This window comes from Apis dorsata, unplaced genomic scaffold (assembly GCF_000469605.1).
Source record: "Apis dorsata unplaced genomic scaffold, Apis dorsata 1.3 scaffold_238, whole genome shotgun sequence".
NCBI classification, from domain to species: domain Eukaryota; kingdom Metazoa; phylum Arthropoda; class Insecta; order Hymenoptera; family Apidae; genus Apis; species Apis dorsata.
Genome location: NW_006263518.1, coordinates 97,234 through 117,715, shown reverse-complemented (window position 1 = coordinate 117,715; position 20,482 = coordinate 97,234). Strand labels below are relative to the sequence as shown.

General features: G+C 34.2%; 1 protein-coding gene across 4 annotated transcripts in view; it reads right to left on the bottom strand.

Annotated features, from left to right (window-relative positions):
* The window catches only part of LOC102677979 (neurotrimin-like), a 178,438-nt gene that overhangs the window by 68,102 nt on the left and 89,854 nt on the right, over window positions 1-20,482 (bottom strand). Inside the window, exons 1-2 of one of the 4 annotated variants that reach the window (XM_006615827.2) lie at window positions 18,183-18,474; window positions 17,924-18,013 (exon numbers count right to left, since the gene is read on the bottom strand). In XM_006615827.2, the coding sequence (XP_006615890.1) occupies window positions 17,924-17,945 (22 nt within the window). In that variant the 5' untranslated portion in view covers window positions 17,946-18,013; window positions 18,183-18,474. Of the gene's footprint in view, window positions 1-2,824; window positions 3,265-17,923; window positions 18,014-18,182; window positions 18,475-20,482 lie in introns of those variants that run through there. The other 3 variants (XR_421799.2, XM_031510551.1, XM_006615826.2) reach the window with 3 other exon arrangements.

The following is a 20,482-nucleotide window of genomic DNA, read 5'->3' as shown; positions in this document are numbered from 1 at the left end:
ATATATATATATATATATATATATATATATATATATATATATAGCGCGAATATATCAGGTTAAAGAAATAATTTGTAGCAGGTATTCATTGGATGAAAGAAAATGAGAGATGCGCAGATGGCCGAAGATTGGATCGTTCCTTTGACAATTTCGTCACGAGAGCGAGAATTTATTTCGGTACTTCATCGTAATTTAACGACGAGTCGAACGATAGGGAAATAAATCACTGTTGGAAAGTGGTGGTCGATGCTCTTGCTTTTCTGTAACGGCTCGATACGAGCCGTGCCATTTGTTTAAATCAATTTCGAGAAGCGTGAAAATTCGATAAACGTATACGTGTACGTTTGCGCGAATTAAATCCCGATTGATAATACTCGGCGCCAACTTGAATTTGTGAAATTACCGATAGCTGAATCAGACTGATGGCCTCACTCATTTCGCATGCACGCTTCTGCTACACGGCGCGCGACGTTCGACCACAAATGGGTTCGCAGCACGCTAGGAATAACTATCAACCGAATAATTTCTCGTTGTCATCCGTATAATGGTATCGTGCGGCTCGTGCACCGATATTATAAAATATCGCACAATATGCCCCGATATCGTTTAGCCTACCTACCTTAATTTTCTTCTTTCCCCAAATTTTATCCTTTTACCGCGTGAAATTATAATGAAATAATTCGCGCGAGAATGAAACGTTACGATATCATAATTATTATATTTTGTAAATAATTATATAGCGAGCTTTAAATCAGCTATGTTAATTTAATGAAAACAAATTGACTTTGTAATAGAATTTCATGCATATACGTATGATAACGTGATATGAAATATATACGCGGAATTAAACTGTCGATATCTCGATAAATAGATTTTAAACGAATCGTTGGACGAAGATTTATAGCGCGTAACGTAACAAATTTCGAGTACGCCTAACGTTACGTAAGAGGAAAAGTAAATATCGCAAAGCTCGTCGATTTGTCTTTGGTAAGAAGGGAACGTTCTCGGGGTAAACGGTAGCTGTAAATCAACGGTATGTATTTTCTTCGCTCGTGAAAGTGGATGTATGCATTTCTCGTCACACACCATATTTCCGTTTATATTATTCGCGCAAATAGTAAATAGATAGATTCCTCTCTAAGAAGACGAAATACCATATAAATATTTTCTAATGCGAATTCAACTCGCGTTTTAGTTCGTAACTCGCGTTTCTTCGGGGAAACAATTTTCTTAGCTATATCTATAGCTTCTTCTCTCGCGAAATTTTGATTATTTACATTTCGCGAAAGGAAAAGAAACGAGAGGAAAAAACACATTCGAGATAATGAACGCGAAAGAAGGTTGTTTCTCTCGTTTTTCGTTCAATCGTCCCGTACGTTTGTATCCTCGATCCAATTCGGTATCGAACAGAGATTTCCAACAATCGGGACAAGTGTACTCTTAAAGCGGTGCGCGATTGTTAGCGGTGTTACGCCAATGAATAACGAAGATAACCGCTTTCAAACTCGTTAAATGGTTAAAAACAATTGCGTTTTAACGAATGGAAAAGTATTCGCTGTTTCGCGCGTAATCATCCTATAAAACTCAGATAATTTAATCGCAAAAAACTGGGTAACGTCGTTGATCGTCTATTTCCAAATATTTCCAAATATTTCCAAATATCGTTGCAAAATTTTCGATAGAAGATTAGTTTTCAAGAAAATTATAAAATTAAATTTCCATTAGATTGCAACGAGATTGCGAGACATTCGATCAACTGGGCGATGTTAAAAGCGAGAGATAAAACCGGAAGAGAAAGGACGATGGCGTCTTGTCGTAGGAAAAGCACGGATGAATGTCAAACGTCTCCTCTGTGTGCGTGGACGCGATTCGAGTCGAAATCTCGAAAACGCGCGTGATTGCATTCGCCGATAACAGCGGTGAAATTGCATTCCTACTCGTTGTAACATATGTATAGCGGTATCACGAGTTGGGTAGGTGAAATAACTTTGAACGGTAATGATGACAACCGCACAATTGAAACCGAATACAGATATCTTGTAGCTAAACCTCGTTCGTGGAAATTGAACGGTACGTTTCGGTAAATCTAACGCGATCGATTATTCGCTCGTACATGGGCGAAATCCAAACGCACGCGAAATCGCTCGTTACACGTGTTATCCGAGAACGGATTATTAATTAATTGTAAGTGGCACTGTTATAATTATAACCGCATCGTTGTTTAACTATACCGACACATTTTGCCAACACATTTCATCGTGCGAACGCACAACGTCATATCCTCAAGTTTTACACTTTACTGCTCGACGATCGTAAGGAAATGGAATATAAAAAATTATACAAAGAGTTACAACCTGTGAGAGAGATGAACAATTTTCCAGATTTCCAAATTTCGTTTCGTCTCGAATCTTTTTTTTTTTTCATCTTTCGAAATTTTATTTTTACTCTTGCTTTTATACTTTTGATCAAAGGCGACGAAACTCGCGTAAAGATTTTACTCTCGAGAACGAAAGACAAGGAAATAAAAAACGAACGGATATTCGATGAACAAGGATTTTTCGATTAAAGCTAACAAAAATTTCACTGCAATCTTTCGTATCAACGACGAAAGCGACACGTTCACTGGAAAACTTTTTTTTAAATCCAAAGTTCGTAGGGATGGATGGAAGAGGGGAAGAAATCGAGGTGAATGAAATTTTCATATATACGAAAATATAAGAAAAGGACACGTGTGCAAAGTGAAGGATGGGAAACGAAGATGTGGTTTTACCGCCACCAGGGGTCGAGAGTATTCCACCAGGACGGCCAAAGAATGCGCACTCACCGATGGAACCGGTCGAATTATCGGCCCAAACACTGGCCGCAAAACTGGAAAGTAGGAAAAGCGTAGCAGCGGTGAAGAACCGCGAACGGTTGCCGACGCTCCCCAAAACACGGTTCGCACGTTCACCGAACATCGCGGTAGCACGAAGCGAGGACGAGAGGATACGCGGCCGGCATCCCGACTGAGGGATCGCGCTTTTCCAACCCCAACATCGTGTTTCTCTTTCCCCTCCCCCCTCCTCTCCCTTCTGGGCTTGCATCCCCCTACCACATTTCCTTTCCCGCCACGCGCAGAAGCCCCAACGCTCTTCCACCCTTTCTTCCCTGTCTCTCTTCTAATTCCACTCGCTTATCTATTATCGATAAGCGACGATTAATTACCGAGTCGGTCAGTGGCATACCCTTTTCGCTCGTTCGTTGAACGATAGATACACCTGTGGAGCGCTCTTCTTCCCTTTATTTTCTGGTTGTCGCGAACATCACCGAGACGTTCGATGCGTTTCGTGCGAACCATCGGATAACCTTGAACTTGAACGTCGCATCGACTCCGCCACCGCATCTATCGTTATGGAAGAGATTTTCGACGCGATCTCGCAGCGTGAGGAGAGAAGAATGCTCTTCGACGTACAATCGTCGCGATTACCATCGAAATTAAGCGAAAATATTTGTACGATATGATCGATATTTTGCGTATATTTTCGATAAATATAACGCACATATATACATTTGTACATAAATATGCACGTTACGAGAAATTCGCAAAGATAAATAGGCTATCGTTTATTCCATCGTTGAATAATTGAACGCGAAACGTAATTTACGTAAAAATTGAAATTCAACTATACACGATAAACGCTTGGTCTAACAAGCGAAATCTATCGATACAGGCTCGAAATGGGTGGAACAATGTGCGGAATATTCACCGGTTGACAAGGAATGTCGATTATTCGATCAATGGAGAGTACTTAATGACTAAGATTAGGGATGGTCGAAGCTGCTTCTATTATGGACCGTTAAGGGATATTAAGCATCTGGTTGAATCGAATACTCGCGAATGAATAAGTCGCGAATGTTTACGTTACGTGTGAGATATTTGTAAAATATTTTGAACTGGAATCGAAATGGAAAGAGAGCAACGCGTAAGTGTGTGTTTCCACGCCCTTCCGTACGTGGCAAGATCCTTAGGAGAGGTATATGAGTTATAGAAAATCGTGACATATGGAGGAAGGGTAGGGTGTATAAGAGAGAATAAGTTATCGCGGATGGTATATTGGAAGGCGTGTTCGAGAGACTGGAAGGCGCCACGAGACACACAGCCATTGTACGAGCTTCCACCAGGCTTTGGCCCTTCCTCCTCCCTTTTTCGTTTTCCTTTTCCTCTTCCTCTTTGTGCCGTTAACGCGAATTCGCCTCTCCTCTCCTCTCCTAAGGATCGCGCACCACCCTTTGCCGCATCGCTATCGCCTGCCAGTATCACTCTAGTCCTTGAATTCTCGAGCGCGAGTGAAAATTCCCTTCCCTTTTTCCTTTCGTCGATTTTCGAGTCGATCGACCGTATTCGACTATGACCCCAAAATAGTTTGCATTCCCTCGTAAACCTTTCGATTGCCTTTTATCTCGTATCCGCAAATCTTTTCGATCTATCCATATTTTCTTTCCTCCCTTTTCTTCGAGGAAATTCTCGCACAACACAGTCGAACGTATCGTTATTGCCTGCGTAATTCTTAAGGAATTTTCTCGTAAATATTTCTCTTCTTTTTCTCTCCCCTACTACACTTACTATTTCGTAATTTATTTTGTATTCGATATCGAATATATCGCGTATATATGTTTGCAAATATTCGTCGTAAGAGATAATCAAGCTTATGTCGACGGAGTTAAACAGAGGTTTATAATATGATTTCCATCGTGTACAAGCAAAACACTTTGGAAGAACACGAGCATGCATCTTGGTAAACAAGGATGCACAGGACATGACGCTTGGTTACTTGGAAAGCATCCTCTATCTATAGGATGGAACGACAGATATGGTGGCGATGTATTTAGGAACGCAACACGAGAGACATACTCTGTCTACCTGTATGGCTACAAAGTTACATCTTGCAAATTGCGTTTGTCAACAACGGCTAATTGCCACTAGAAATGTTACTCGACTATGAAGGGACTCGTAATTAGGAGGATGGAACCCCGCAAGATTCGATTACATATTTGCCCTGTATAAGCGGCAAAGAGATTCGAATCGTCATCGAATCGTGTAACAACGCAGAGGAAAAACGTGGAAGCGTTAAATGCGTTTCTACGCGTCAATTTTAAAACGGATGATTAAATTTGAAAATAAAAATTCTCAATCTTAATTTACAATCTTAACGTTTTATTCTCATTATTATTACGTATTAGCAGACGTGTACAGTGCGTTATTTGTTTAGAAGGATGAAAAGAAAGAAAAATGATAGTTCGTCCGCGTAGATAGATTTCCCTACTTGGAGGAAATGGGGAGGAATATAGGACGATGGTATCGCAAAGGCGGATTTGTACGAGATTGCGAAGGGCGTACGACGAAGACAACGAAGAAGGAGCATGAGGAATAGTAGCGAGTAATCTCGTTATGTCGCCCGATTCAACTTAACCGTCAGATCGCGTATATAACGTGGTGCGTTTCCGAAATCGGGATTACCGCTTCCCATGTCCATGGAAAGTTACAAGATCGTTGACGAGTAGAATCCCTGTTAACTTCAGCTATTTCCGTTCACCGACAATTATTTTTCACGGATTCGAAATTTCGGATAGGAAGAAACGAATGGCCCGATTACGTGATAACATCGTGGTCATCGATTGTACGTGTACGCGATATAAATGATACGAACCATCATTTTTCTTCGATTCGAAGAAAAAAATTTGCGTGTTCGTCGAAATTAATAAATATCGTTTTATATACGTACAAGATGGACGTACACGTAGAAAGATATATCTCTAGCGTGAATTCGCGCACTCTTACGGATAACGATAATTTTGCGGGATCAGCATGCGTCATTTATAGGTTTACCTACAAAGATTAATGCCTATTTGTACGCGTCAAGTACATAAACGGACAGTCATCTCGTGTATTATACGTTACAATTATAACGGCGATGCTCGATATCGCGATACCATTTTAGTCGGGCGTTCGAGATCAATATTAACGATGATATTGGATCTGGAAATTGGAGGTACCGTGTTGTCGGACAAACAAAACGAAATAAACAAAACTGCAACGTCGAAACGCAGTCGCATTTGCGGCCTCCTCCGATAGATGTCATACGTATTATTTTATCCGTTTGTTGCGATCAGCTACACGCGTAAATATTTTCCAACGCGTTTGCTTCTCACCGGGCGAAAAGAAAAGAAGAACGTGTTGAACAACGCTTCGAATAAACGCCGAATCTTTTCATCGCTTCGTTTCGTACGCGTTCGCAACACAACTCTTGTAACTCTTTGTTACGCGTAAATTACGTAAAACATTCGAAACGCGAAATTGAGAATGTTCTTTTTTACAAAAAGGTATAATCATAGATGGGATCATATTTATGCGGAGAAACTGGGTCGAAACGAAATAGCGAGGCGAGATGAAATATCGTTTCGCACCTGCTACTATTACTATACGGTGTAGCTAGCAATGTCATCGCGAAAGAAAACTATTATTATCATTTATGAGGTTACTTTTGGCCGAAAGCAAAGTCGATTTTCCACTTTTTATCGATCAATCTCGAAAATTTTAAACGATATATTTTCTTTTTTTACAGATGTTTTTGAAGAAAAGATGTAATTCATAAAAAATATACATCGAATTAAATAAAGACGACATTAAACTTTGATCCAACATTTTTGAACTTTTGAAAATTTTAAACGTGTCCACCTTTTTGTAAGGATATCGAATCAATGTTAATGGAATATTTGGTCGTTATGTGTTGAAAAATCCAACGAATAAAACGTAAAAAAAAAAGAAAAACGCAGATTATAATTGAATGAAGAGAATCATACATATACATATATATATATAGGTAGTTGAATATGGATTTTCCGGAAATGGTATAATCCATCTATTCTATCTGCCATTCAACGAATGATAAACAAAAGAGGTTGTCAAAAGCTTGAAAAAAATTTCGTTCATAACGTTTTCAAGCTTCACTCGTGATCCGTTACAGACGCTTATTTCTTTCATGTGTGAAAATAATGCCTGTGAGTGTATGAATATATTGCTCCCATATCTGTCCACCAGTCCTTTATTGTCGAGAGTGGCAAAGGCCGAGTAAACGTTTCTTTTGTCTCCCTTGATTGATCGTTATCGATCGGATGCGCGCGTGAACCTCTCTCTCCACTGGGAGTAACAATTTTTATATGCTTCGAAAACCTTTTTAATCTTTTTTTCCTCTCCCTCTCTCTCTCTCTCTACAAAAATTATTTTGCAAAATTATACTTTCGCATAAATATCTTTTCATTCTTGCTTACCGATTTGATTTCAAATTGAATAATTTTGCAAAGTATCGTTACGTTGATGAAAATTGTTCCACGATTTTAAATAGCATCGTATATACGGCGACGAGTAAAGGAAATAGGGAACAAAAAAGAAAATACTACGACACACCGAAAAACGGTGCATACGAGTGGATTCGTAGAGATAAGATACGAACGGTGACAAGAGTAGAAAATTGGACGAAAGTATAGGTATAAGCCTACTTTTCGTCTTTCGCTAGCGTCCCTCAATCTGTTACAGTCTCTAATTGCAACTTGAAAACTCAAGGGAGCAAAAATGGTGAAACGATACTCGACTCGTTGCTCCCCGTTTCGAGTGCATCGAGTCTCTCGCGATTCCGTTTTAATCCTCCACATTTCTACCGAAATTCTCTTATTCACCGAATATTCTTTCCAAAATTCTGACGTGTAACAAACTCTTTATCTTTCGACGCGAATCGTGTAAAATTGCGAAACCTTCGTTTTGAAATCGATTCGTGACAAATTTCTCTCTCAATAATCGTACAATTGCATTTTTAAATATTCAACAACGACGTATATTATTCTGCGTTTGAAGTATCTGCATAATAATAAATAATCGTTGATGAGAAAGATAGGGAAAGATACTACGAAATAATGAAATTTAGCTTTTTACATTATTATTCTCTCGTTATTCTAAAATCGCACGAATTTTTTTCATTAATTTCACGATATTGCGAATTACTATCATAATCGAAAAATAACAAGAGAAAAAAAGAGAGAGTAATTTTATATTAAAACATAAACTTGGAAATGTGAAATGTAAAATTATCGTATGTATTAATTGATTAATTACTACCGATTCAATTATATCGATACAAATATACGATGTATAATTTATACGAGGAAAATGGCACGTATCGCATTTTGTCCACTTTGCAATGAATCGCGAGATAAATAACGATTTGAGGAAAATTTAGTTCCAAGGGATTTCCAAATGTGTAAATAAAATATACGACTCGGCGTTGATACGAGAAAAGGTCACTGTCATTGATTTTCCGTCAAGCATTCGCGATAAAAAAAGAAGCGTAGGAATCCCCTTGTAACGAAGAATAAATGTGAATACATATTTACACGACCAAGTAAATGCACTCGTGTGAATTCTTACGCAATCGAGATGATATATATATAAATGCAACAACGTTCATTCGCATTGAAACCACACTCTGTGAGGTCTGTATCTTCGACAGTTGCAAAAACGTAAGTAATAAAAAAATTTTTTAAATTATTCCTTCGTATCAAAAGTATTTCATTTTCCATGTAATAATATGTAATAATTACAAGTAAATATTTAATTATTATTATTATATTATTATTTATTACTTGCACAGCGATAATAAATTAATGATTTCGTGGATTTTTTTATCGATATACGCGTGGTAATATATTTGTATCGCAAAATTTAAAATTACTAGAGAAGACTATTCGTACTTATAAAATGTTACGAATATTACGAATATAATATATAATGTAAAAATAGTTGATATATACAAAAAAAGAAAAATTTAATTACGATTTAAATATAATAATTAATACGTTTAAGAAGAAATTGCATAATGCGTGTCTAGTGATTAATCGTTGAAACAATTGTTTCTAAATTAAATAGCAGGAAAAAAAGAAAACGAGATGAAGGTAGTAATATTTATCTTGGCATTACTCGCCACGATATGCGTAGTATTCGCGTATGTACCATTACCAAATATACCACAACCAGCACGTCGTCCGTTTCCAACGTTTCCTGGTCAGGGACCATTCAATCCGAAAATTAAATGGCCTGTACGTATATTATAAAAATATTTACTAGATCCTAAGTTATTAAAGACAAGTTATTCGAGATAAATTTTTTTAATAATTATAAATATATTTTCAAAGACGATGTTTTATTCATGATAAATTCGTGATTTTATATTTTATTACGAATGTTATTTGTTTTATTACAGCAAAATTATTAATCGTCAAATGGATAAATCATATGGAATACACTTACACCATTGATGTGATAAATTTACATGTGTTAAAACGATCAATAATTGATGGAGTGTTATTATATAATTATGAATTGAAATAAATCCTATAAATATTTATCGAAGAAACGTTTAATTTATTTAAACCATAGAGTGCCAAGCTACAAAATCTGTTAAATATCCCAGCAAGCTCATCGGGACAATATATAATTTAACGTAAAAAAGAAATTACGAATCGATCGAATCCCAAGTTACAATGATAATAAATTTTTTACTACGATATAAATATTTATATTCGAGAAATTAATTTTTGGTATTTGCGAAAAAGATACGTACAATACTATGTACTCGCGTAGACCGATCAATAGTGAAAATCGGGAAGAAAGCATTAATTTTAGAAAAGATTAATTTTAGTATCGGTCATATATTTTGGTATTTCGATTAAACGTTCGTCCAAACGATGCTACATCGACCATTGATATTTTTAAACGAATAGTTCTTCTATCTTAAAATAGTCAAACGATACAACTTTACTTCCTTTTTTAAAGGAAATCGTATTGGTTTCACGCTTGTTATTTAAATAATAAAACAGTTCGATTCCGCGTAAAGTTTACAACGAACGTTTTCGCATCAAATTTAACGAGATTATATGCAACATTTGGCGCGACCAAGTATAAAATAACGTCGAGTGGAGCGGCGCACGATTTGCGCTCATTGCTGGCGGATACGATACGATGAAATACGATAAAATTAAGGAAAAATTTTTGCAAACATACTAGAGCATTTCTATTTCGAGAAATGAAATATCGAAAGAGCGCATTGTTGGCTTAAATTATTCGTTTAAAAGTTAAACGGGAAGAATTTTTATCGAGAGACGATACACGATTACGAGGAAATAAGTTAATCCAGGAGGAAGGGGTGAATAGGAGCGCATAAGCGTCCGTGCCAAGAGTCGCACACGATGGTGGAATGTAAATGGGAAATTCGGTGAGATCTTTCTTCGTAATGAACACGGTTACGTTGCAAGTTGTTGGTTGGCGTGCTACTTTACCTTGTGCATTTTACGGTATTCTCGCGTTAATGCGATAAGAGAGAGCAGTCTCGGTCGAGCATACCTATAATTTAAATTGTCCGCCTTCTCGTCGCTCGCTAATGCGAGGTGATACTTAAAGCGGAACAATCGCACGATAATTTTCGTTTCGCCTTCGTTTCGAATCTCGCGTCCCTGCGAAATTTCATCTTCGAGTCATCGAACGAATCGCGAGAGAAGAAAAAAAAAATTAACGCGATCGATATCACTCGAATAGATTTATCCGTGGAACGGAAATAGGGAAACGATGTTTTATCGAGCGATGGTAAATATTAACGCAAACTCCCTAGGATGATATACCTACATTTCCGCATTCCTGGTTTCCGAAGTTTCTCGCTCGAGATAAGATAACTGTATACACGATATACCTAATACAACCTCGGTTGCAACCTGCTGTCCCTTATTCGACGTTTCAGCAATAAGGATAACAACGGAGAATATACGTTACGCTTAGAAAACTGTCCCGTTTTCTCCAATGTCGTAACAAATATATATATATATATATAATAAAAGCTTCAATTTTCAATCTCGAATCCACTTTACCTTCAGAGGCACGTTTCCAAAAACAATTCCGGAACTTTATCGATATTGCGATTCCCACCAGTGTAATAACGTTAACATAAATTTAGCCTTCGAGTATACGAGATATTTATCAATAAGAAACATCGATATTTTAAGATTCTTTACAGTTTACGCAAAGTTTATTACTACGACGATAAGAAGAAGGAGATTTTAGTTCGAGTATCTTGTTAACAATCGAACGTCTCGATCGAATTATTCCTTTTTGGGTAAATCAAAAAATTTTTTTCAGTTCGATAACTCAATTGGTATTTTTCTCTTGAAAAAAGAAAAAAAACGATTCGACGTCGAATACAGATTCGAATAATATTGAAATCTAAATAGAATTATTTTCTTAGAAACGAAGAACGATGGTGAATGGTGAATTATGTCGTCGTCTCGGCGAGATTGGCTAGGCGCGAAGCGCATTATCGGAACGCGTACAATTGGACGTTGAAGTCGGTGGTCGTTTATAGTCGGCCACTTGGAAGAAATCTTTTTCTCTAGGAGGAGAAGCGAGACTTTAACGAGCTAACGGAACCAAGAGTTCGGAATCGGCTCCTTAAATATCTTGGCTGCCTATCCAGATACTATCCAGCTTTTCCGTATCAACGAGTAAACGATTTCGAACCAACAGTTCTCTATTTCATGTCACGGGGAAAAGTTTCCGTTCCGTAACAATCGTGGAGACCTTTCGCAGTCGATACCTTTCACCTTACATTTATCTTTATCCAGATGAAAAATGAACATTCGCAAATTTTCGTTTTCATTTCGATCGGCAAATTGCGGCAGATATATAGATATATAGATTTCGTTGCTAGAAAAAAACGAATTCGAATGTCCCTCGAGTACCTTTGTCTCGGCTACTTTTTCGCCGCGCTTCTATAAACGAGAGTAACTCTTCTTCTTTGTCCAGAGATCGGATAACGCTAATTACGCCAGTACATTAGAAGAGTGGAAGCTCCGGAAATAAAGCGCACCCGTCCACATTTACCTCTGGCAATGCCTATCGCGTAGATAGACGCGGCTGTCCTAATTACCTACGGCTCGGCGAGACGCCTTCTTGTCTGCATGTAAACACCTTCATTACCACTCAACTGTTCCATAAAATATCCCACCGTCCGAGTCCTCTTCGATATATACATATATATATATAGGATAATAATTCGATTCCAGATATTCGATGTAACGACGAGCTTTTCGAGCAAAAAGAAAGAAAAAAAGAAAAAACTACAAAACGATATTTATAAATCACTCTATCTCTTACGTAATATGAAATTGAATAAAATTTGTATGCTCGCGTATTACGATTATATCATTACACGGGAAACGTTTCGTTTCGTTCGAAATTATCACGTACGTATTTCAAACTGGCGAAAAAACAGCATATTTTTCTTTTTTTGGCGATCGACGAACCGAACCAGTTCTACGTCTCGAACTATTCCCCCGCCACCCCTCTTTCATCCCCTCGTGTCCTTCCACCTTCACGATCGAACGCGAGGCCAACATCGGAATAAAACTGCGACGAATACTATACCTCGCGTTAACGTCTCTCTTCCATCTTCTATCGCAAAGACCATTTATTTCGATCTTGACCAATGTCTTTCCACGATCTTTTTCAAATTGCGATTTCCATTCCTTGCGCTTTGTTCAAGAATACGCGTCTTCCGAGTTTTTTTTTATTTCTTAAATCGTACACACTAAACTAATTTAATATAATCTAAACTTCGATATAAGTTTCAACGCGATTCGCCAAATTTCACCATCCGATATTTCACGGAAACTTTCATCTTCTTTTTTCAAATCTAATTCGACGCTCTTCCTACGATATCGAGGATGATTCGTTCGATACCAACTTTCTTTCTATATCCGTAATAAAGCGTTAGTTTACTTTGATTTTCCACTATTGGAATTCCTCATTGAAACACGATTACACGATGTATCAATCGATGCTGACTTTTCTCCGTGTAAATTATGTCGTAACCGATCGGAAGAAGTATAGATAGATGCGTCTTTCTCGCAGAAGGTGCACGTGTTCGCGATTGACGTGGAAAGACAATGGACGAAACCGTTATAGCTTAATTATACCGAGATCGGAATAGTTCCCTTGGAAGCTTGCTCGGCACCATCGTCTCCGTGGACCGATTTATCGTCCCTCTAATTTCCGTCTCTTGTTTTAGCCATTATCTCCCCCCCTCCATTCTCGTTTTATCGGTAAAAATCCGTTAAAATTATACGAAAACTATCGAAAATTATTTTGTAGAAACGATGTTTTAAAAAATATTTTCGACGATTTATCATTTTGTCGCGGCAATATATTGTCGAGATATACGCGTTTGTTCGTTGAAAAACGATTGTAAAAGTAAACGTATCGTTGAAGAATTTAAATGTATAGTTTGTGATTGCGATAACGAAATTTCAACCGATCGATATTCAAAACTTAATTTGCTTCGTTACCTCGATTCGAAATACCGTAATTTTTCTAAATTTACCTGCAATGGTAGAAGAATTTTTATCATCGATGTTAATTCGAATCGTTCTTTCGTGCATCGCGTTTCTTTACGAGATAATACTCTTTATCGATCGTATCGTGAAACTAACAAATTGCGTCATTTTTTTTTTTCAGAAAATTTACCAGAAACAAACATTTCTTTGATACGGGCGATTCGTTTTCGGTCAATTATCGAGAGGAAGATAGAGAGGAAGATTTCCACGAAGAACAAATGATCGTTTGACGTTCCAATCGTTTAACTTTCGAATTACAAAGTATTATTCCCAAGTAATCTTATCGCTCACCACCGGTCGGACAACTCGTTACGTTTCGCTTGCCATTGTTGGCTTCAATGACCGAAATAATCGAATGAAAACGAAACGAGAGAAGATAGCGGCAAATCGTAAGAACGGTCATCTCGCCTCGTCGTTGAACGAATTTACGACCTCTCGCATTTTGCGGTCAATTTGAAACAAAGAAACGAGGATGGCGATACGATTATTTCGCAACGATATTACGGTATTTTCTTACGTCTCGAAACAAAACTCTGGCGTGAAAAATAAAGATGAAATAATGGTAGGAATTATCTCGGTTGCCAAGGACACGGATCGATAAAATCGAAAAAACAGTGGAACTAATATGAAAGTTGTATCGCAGAGGATTAAGGGTTACTAAAACATTCTTACAGATTTCGCGTGTACGTGATACGCGGACATACGATGGAAAAGGATCGAACGGATATTAATCGGTTAAACGCGAGAAGAATGCGTGATCCGGACGGATTAAAACGCAGATAACGTAGAAAATGTTTCGCGCATCCATCGTAAACATGGATGAAAACGATCGTGATATTTCATAAATTTTTGATTGAAACGCGAAACGGGAAGCTGTAGCGATATCGAGAACCTAATAAATATTTAGCGAATTTACGAGGTATAACGAATTATTGGTTTTATTTTTATTAACGGTAGTTGAATCGTATTTACTCCTACAAAAATAATTGAAACTGACAGGAATCGATTAAATAGGTTTGTCCAATCGTGAATATTGGCAAAGTGTGTATGCTCGATGTTTATTTTTGCCAAGCGAAATAATATTTGCGCACGTTCGCGTATGCTTGTATTACATAATTAGTATGCATATAGATATACGTTTCAACGCGTTAACGGATCAAACTTATAAATTTCTTTCCCTTGTTTCTCCGTTCTCAAATAATCAAAATGATGGGTTTGTAATGGCAGATGATAAACGATAAACAGAACCGAGATAAATAATATTACAAGGATAGCGTGCTAATATTTTCGCAAGATTCGCGGAAGTTGGCGAATGTTGGCAACTATTCTCGCGTAATTTCGCGTGCTCGCAACCACAAAGATGCTCGAATTAATTACGAACTAGCTTTTGATTTTAACGCAAAGTAGATTCTGATGTAGCTGTAATTAAATCGTATATGCTTTAATCGTATATGTTACATCCTTAATCGTATAAACATGATATAAGAAATAATTTTTTATTCGGAGAAAGAAGCCATTGGATTTGAATTAATGATTTTTCCTATCCCCTTCGCATCTTGTTGCGTCGCTTAGTCGCTTAAATTAAAAAAACTTAAGAATCTCGACTTTATCTGCGAATATTAATTTTAAAATTTTATCATTTCACCGATCTCCGTTTTTATTTCAACGACAGTTTTATCATTTATCAAAACGCTAATGCAATCAGGCATTTATTATACAGTCCATTACTTCGTGATGGACAATGCGTCACGAGTGTTTTTATTTTTTTGACACGTATTGTTACCATGCAACGAGGCTAATGATTTTCCTATAAAGAGCGACGATTCCATTTATTCTATTATATTAAAATGGCAATTATCGGAGCTTAAAACACGATACAACAAATAATTAATTTTTATATACGCGAATTCAAGACAAGAAAGTTATCGATAGTGAATCGTATAAAATGAAATTCATCGAGATTTTCGATATCGAATTTTTCTCAACAAAGTTTAGTCAATCGATGCAAGATACACGTACGATCTTAAGATAGGCGAGCATCCGAAAATACGTTTCACGCGAGAAACGTTAGCGGGCTAGTCACGTACTCCGGGAAATCTCAACAGATAGAAGTGAAGTCAGGCTATATAAACTGAAAATGTTGAGCAGCGCAGATGGTAGATATATACGTTTTCGTTCTTTTTAAGTTCAACACGTTTAACACGATTCAACTCCATCGCGAATTTGAGAGAAAGGTACATTCGAATTTTTCAACTTTATGCGCGCATCCATTTTATTTCTCTTCGCGGCATGCATATATACGTACAGGATTTTCGTATACGAAATATTTTATCTGTTCGCTAATAACAATAAAGCGTCTTCTATATATGTATCGATAATTACGAGATCAAATTTGAAAGATATGTATAGAAATAAAATATATTGTATAAAATATCGTTCGCAACTCTTTGGAAATCTATAAAAAAAATCTATAAATCTATAAAGATAGATCGGTTTTTTCTTTTTTCGTATAAATGATATAGAGGAACTAATCTTTCAGATATATTGCGATATATGATATATGAAAATATTTTTCACTCGTGGATCGGAAGATGTTTACGAATGCCGAGTAGATCCGAGCACAGCCACGACGACGACACTTAAATGAACGTGTCAAATGTATTTTCCGGGTTTATGATCGTGATTGATTTTCCAATAAAACCGGAACGTGTCGGTAAGACATTACGGGAAGTAAACGCAGATGAGATACAACTGTGGCAACTGTCGACGATTTATAACAAGACAAACGAAGATGGAGAATTTCTCGAAGCGTAACACGTCGGAAAAATTCTTTCAGCTTTCGACAGACTTTCCTCTTTCGAGTTCTCTCGCGTATACGGTAATAATGGGAAATCGAGCGAAAAAAATGTTCGTTTATTTTCTCACGCGTATTCCGTTCTATGTACCGTTCCAATATACCGATAATATTAATATATCGTAAATATTTTGCTTTAGAATTAAACATTTTATGTCTCGTGCGTTTTAATTTTTTTCTAAACGATTTTTAAATCGGTTTTAAAATATCGATATATTCGTTATAATAATTTTTATTTAGCTAAATTACGTTCGAATATTCAATTTATGAAATTTAGGGAAAACATCCCAATAGACGCAAAGTCACGTATAAAGCCTTGGCTTTTCGTAATTTTTTGATTTACTTTCCTATTGGGTTTAATTCAAATCACATGGTATGATTCTTTTTTTCCAAGGATTTATGCGAAACAATTTTATCGCGTTTCGTTTACGAAAAATTTATTACAAATTGATTCTCTATCAATTCATCGTTACTCCACGCGAAACGATCTTCTCAGTATTGTCGGCCATTGTTGAAATTCGATAAAGCGTGATTCGTAGCATTAACATGTACGCGATTAAATCATTCGCAATTGTAATCCATCGGCAAACGAGCATTATGCATTTCTAAAAAAAAAAACCTATATCGTACAACAATTGAGAGTTTACGGATTATTTATAAAATCGAAAGATCGGTCTATATCGATTCTTCGATCTTATCCATTTCTATTCTTATTCACGGTAATATGAAGTAATTACTCCAGTGGAACGAAATAAATCAATGAGGAAATGAACAAAACAGTTTCTTTATTCGAGAAACTCGCGAGAAAGCTCAATTTTTATCCCTCGGCATCCTATTAATAACAATATTCATAACTATAAAATCGAAAAAAGATAGATAGTTTAGATATTTATGAATAAACATATTTAGTAATTTATTTCATTGTAACATAATATTTCGAAAGTATAATTGAGAAAAACTTATTAAAAATATAGAATAAAAGTAATGTGATATTCGTTGAAGCTTGAAAATGTATGCTATCTATGCTAGCTTGAAAATGTATTTATAAAAAATGGTAAAGAATAAATATCGTACATTCTTCGCTTTGATGAAACTTGAAAAATATGTAATTTGAAATTGTCTCTATCCAAATAAGTAAACATTTTGTTCGTTATTATAAAAGATTGCAATTCTTTTATTAATAACACGCTATTCGTTAATAAATATGTAAAATACATAAGAGGAATGAAATTGACGTGACATCTTACGGAATTTTACATCGCATATTTTATCGACCTCAACGTACTCTCTGCGCCATCTAGTTTAGTTATAATCTAAGTACGTACTTACGAAATATATCGTTCTTTTACCGGTAAGTTTTAAAAAATTGAGAAAAGTTATTGAATAGAATTACTGAATATTTCAGTTATTTTCTGAGGATAGAGAACTATATTTTTTTAGAATATAGAATAATAAAATGCAATTAATTTTATTATTATTATCATTTTTATATTTTCTTAAAAATCTATCTAAAAATTTTAATCATCCATGTTGATTCGGACTTTCTGTTCTTTTCGACGATACGATTGACTGACCGAAAGAATTGAAATGTATGCGACTTACCAAATGATGCGACGAACGCCATTATTGCTGTTGTCCAGGAATCGAGAAGAAGATCCTATCATCGGATAGGATGTGAAAGTTGGTAGAAATCTATAAAAAAAGGATAATATTATGTTTTAATTATTTCAAAAAAATTGAAATAATGAAATATAAAATTATTAATATAATAATGATATACATTATATCAAAATTCGTAACAAGATAAAAACTTTATAAAAATTTAAAATTTAAAAATTTAAATAGAATAAAAGATTGTTACCTTTTCGTGTAATGAATGATATTCTTCGTACACTGACTCTATTTTTTACCGAATATAAAAAAAAATATGAAACTAACATATAATACAAATTAATAACACATAACCGTGTAAATTATAAACTTATATCGATGGACAAACACTGACTCTACTTTCGCGTTTGATTCCTATATTTCAATTTAATTAGAACTATTGTATTTATAAAAAAATACTGAAAATACTATGACGAACAAACACTGACTCTATTAACCGCATTATTGAAAGTAATCACAAATATTTTCTGAAATTAATATTAAATTAGGAATAGAAGTAGAAGTAATATTTTTCAATTTTTTTTTTCCTTATCGAGCATTTATTTTTACCGCTTCTTTAAAAATATATACTCATAATAAATTATGAATAAGAAATATTTATAAAAAATATTCGAAATCCAATAAAATCCAATAAAATTCGTTAGAATTCGTTAGAATTCGTTAGAATTTAAAATTTATTTTCTAATAATAGATAATCAAAATGTCTTATAAACTTTTAATTTTTTCAATTTCTCCTAAGTAGAATAAATTTTATTATGAATTATTTAACAAAAGCCACTAATAATGCAATAAAATAGAATAAAAATATATACGTGTGAAATATCAAATTTTACTGCGTCATCAAGAACAAACATGGCGTCTATACTGGAAATTTTCCCGCCTATTATGATTCTATCAAATCCGCGAAAAAGAAGATTAAAACTTTTAATTAAACGAAAAAAATGGATAAAATCGTATTAAAATATCAAGAATGTAAAACTAAATAAACGTATAAAATTCAAAGTAAATTAAAATAAAGTTATATCTTATTTCGAAATATTTCGATACAAAAAGCTATTAACGATGCAACAAGTAAGTGAACAATCGAAGAAAAACGCATAAAAAAACTCAAAAGAATAATTAATTTCGTTATCACTATTTTAAATGGATTATGAAATAAACGAAACTAACAATAATTGATAAATTTATATAATAAGAATAACTTATTGCGTATTTCAAGTAACACGTCTCAAACCGGCGATACATCCATTCCCCGTGATTTTCAACCGTGAACTGACGCCATGCGCACCGCAGTGCGCACTGATCCGCTTCATGACTGCGATTTAGCTGCTTTCTGATTGGTGCATGTTGTTTATTTGTTCATAAAAAATTAAAAAATCGTATTAAATATTAATTATATATAAATCCTGCGAAAATTTACCTATTAAAAATATAATGTAATTATTATTAAAATTTTTAATGAAATTTAATAAAATTATTAAACTTAATTTAATAACGTAGTTAATTATATAAGATTATAACATAAAGAAAAAATTTAATATGAAGAATAATTAAACCTAAATAAAATAAATAAGAGAAAAATTTAACAAAAAATATAAATATGTTTATAAAAATTGAAACATAAAAAAAGAACTTAATATAAAAGTAACTGAATTTGATAAAATTCAAAACAAGTGAAATTTAACTTTGAAATTAAATAAATTTAATAAATCTGAAGAGTAAGGAAATAATAATATAAAAATCAACAAAATTGGAGGAAACTAACAGAAAATTGATTAATTATAATGATTAATTAAATCTGAATAAATCTTAAGCATAAAAAAATAATTTAATATAATTTACAAGAAACAAGATAAATTGAAAAATATTTTTAATAAAATCAATCAAATTTGAATAAATATTAACTTTACAACAATTTAAAAATTAAATAAAACAAAAAAATTTCCAACATGCAAAAGAAATTTAATACAAATATTGAGTAAATCAAAAAAAAAAAGCAAAAATATAACAAAATAAAATATACAACATAACATCAAATCCATTTAACAATATAATATGACAAAATTATATTAATAATAATTAAATAATATATATAATAGTAATAATACATATATAATAATATATAAATTTAACATATAAGTTAAATATATATTTAAAAAGTTTAAGCATGTAAAACAATTTTAATAAACATGTTAATTGGATAATGAAAATAAATATAAAAAAATCTTAATTAAATATTCTAATCTTAACATAAATCTTAATTGAATTAAAAAATATATATAATAATGTAACATTTAACATTTAAATGTGAAAAGTGGAACATGTAAGAGAAAACTTTGTAATATATATTGTAATATATAAATATTATAATATATAAATAATGAATAAATATAAAGACATAAAAAGAGGATATAATATAAAAATATTACCAATTATTTATTTCTAAAAAAATTTTTAGAAAATTAAAAGCATAGAAGAAAATTTTAACCT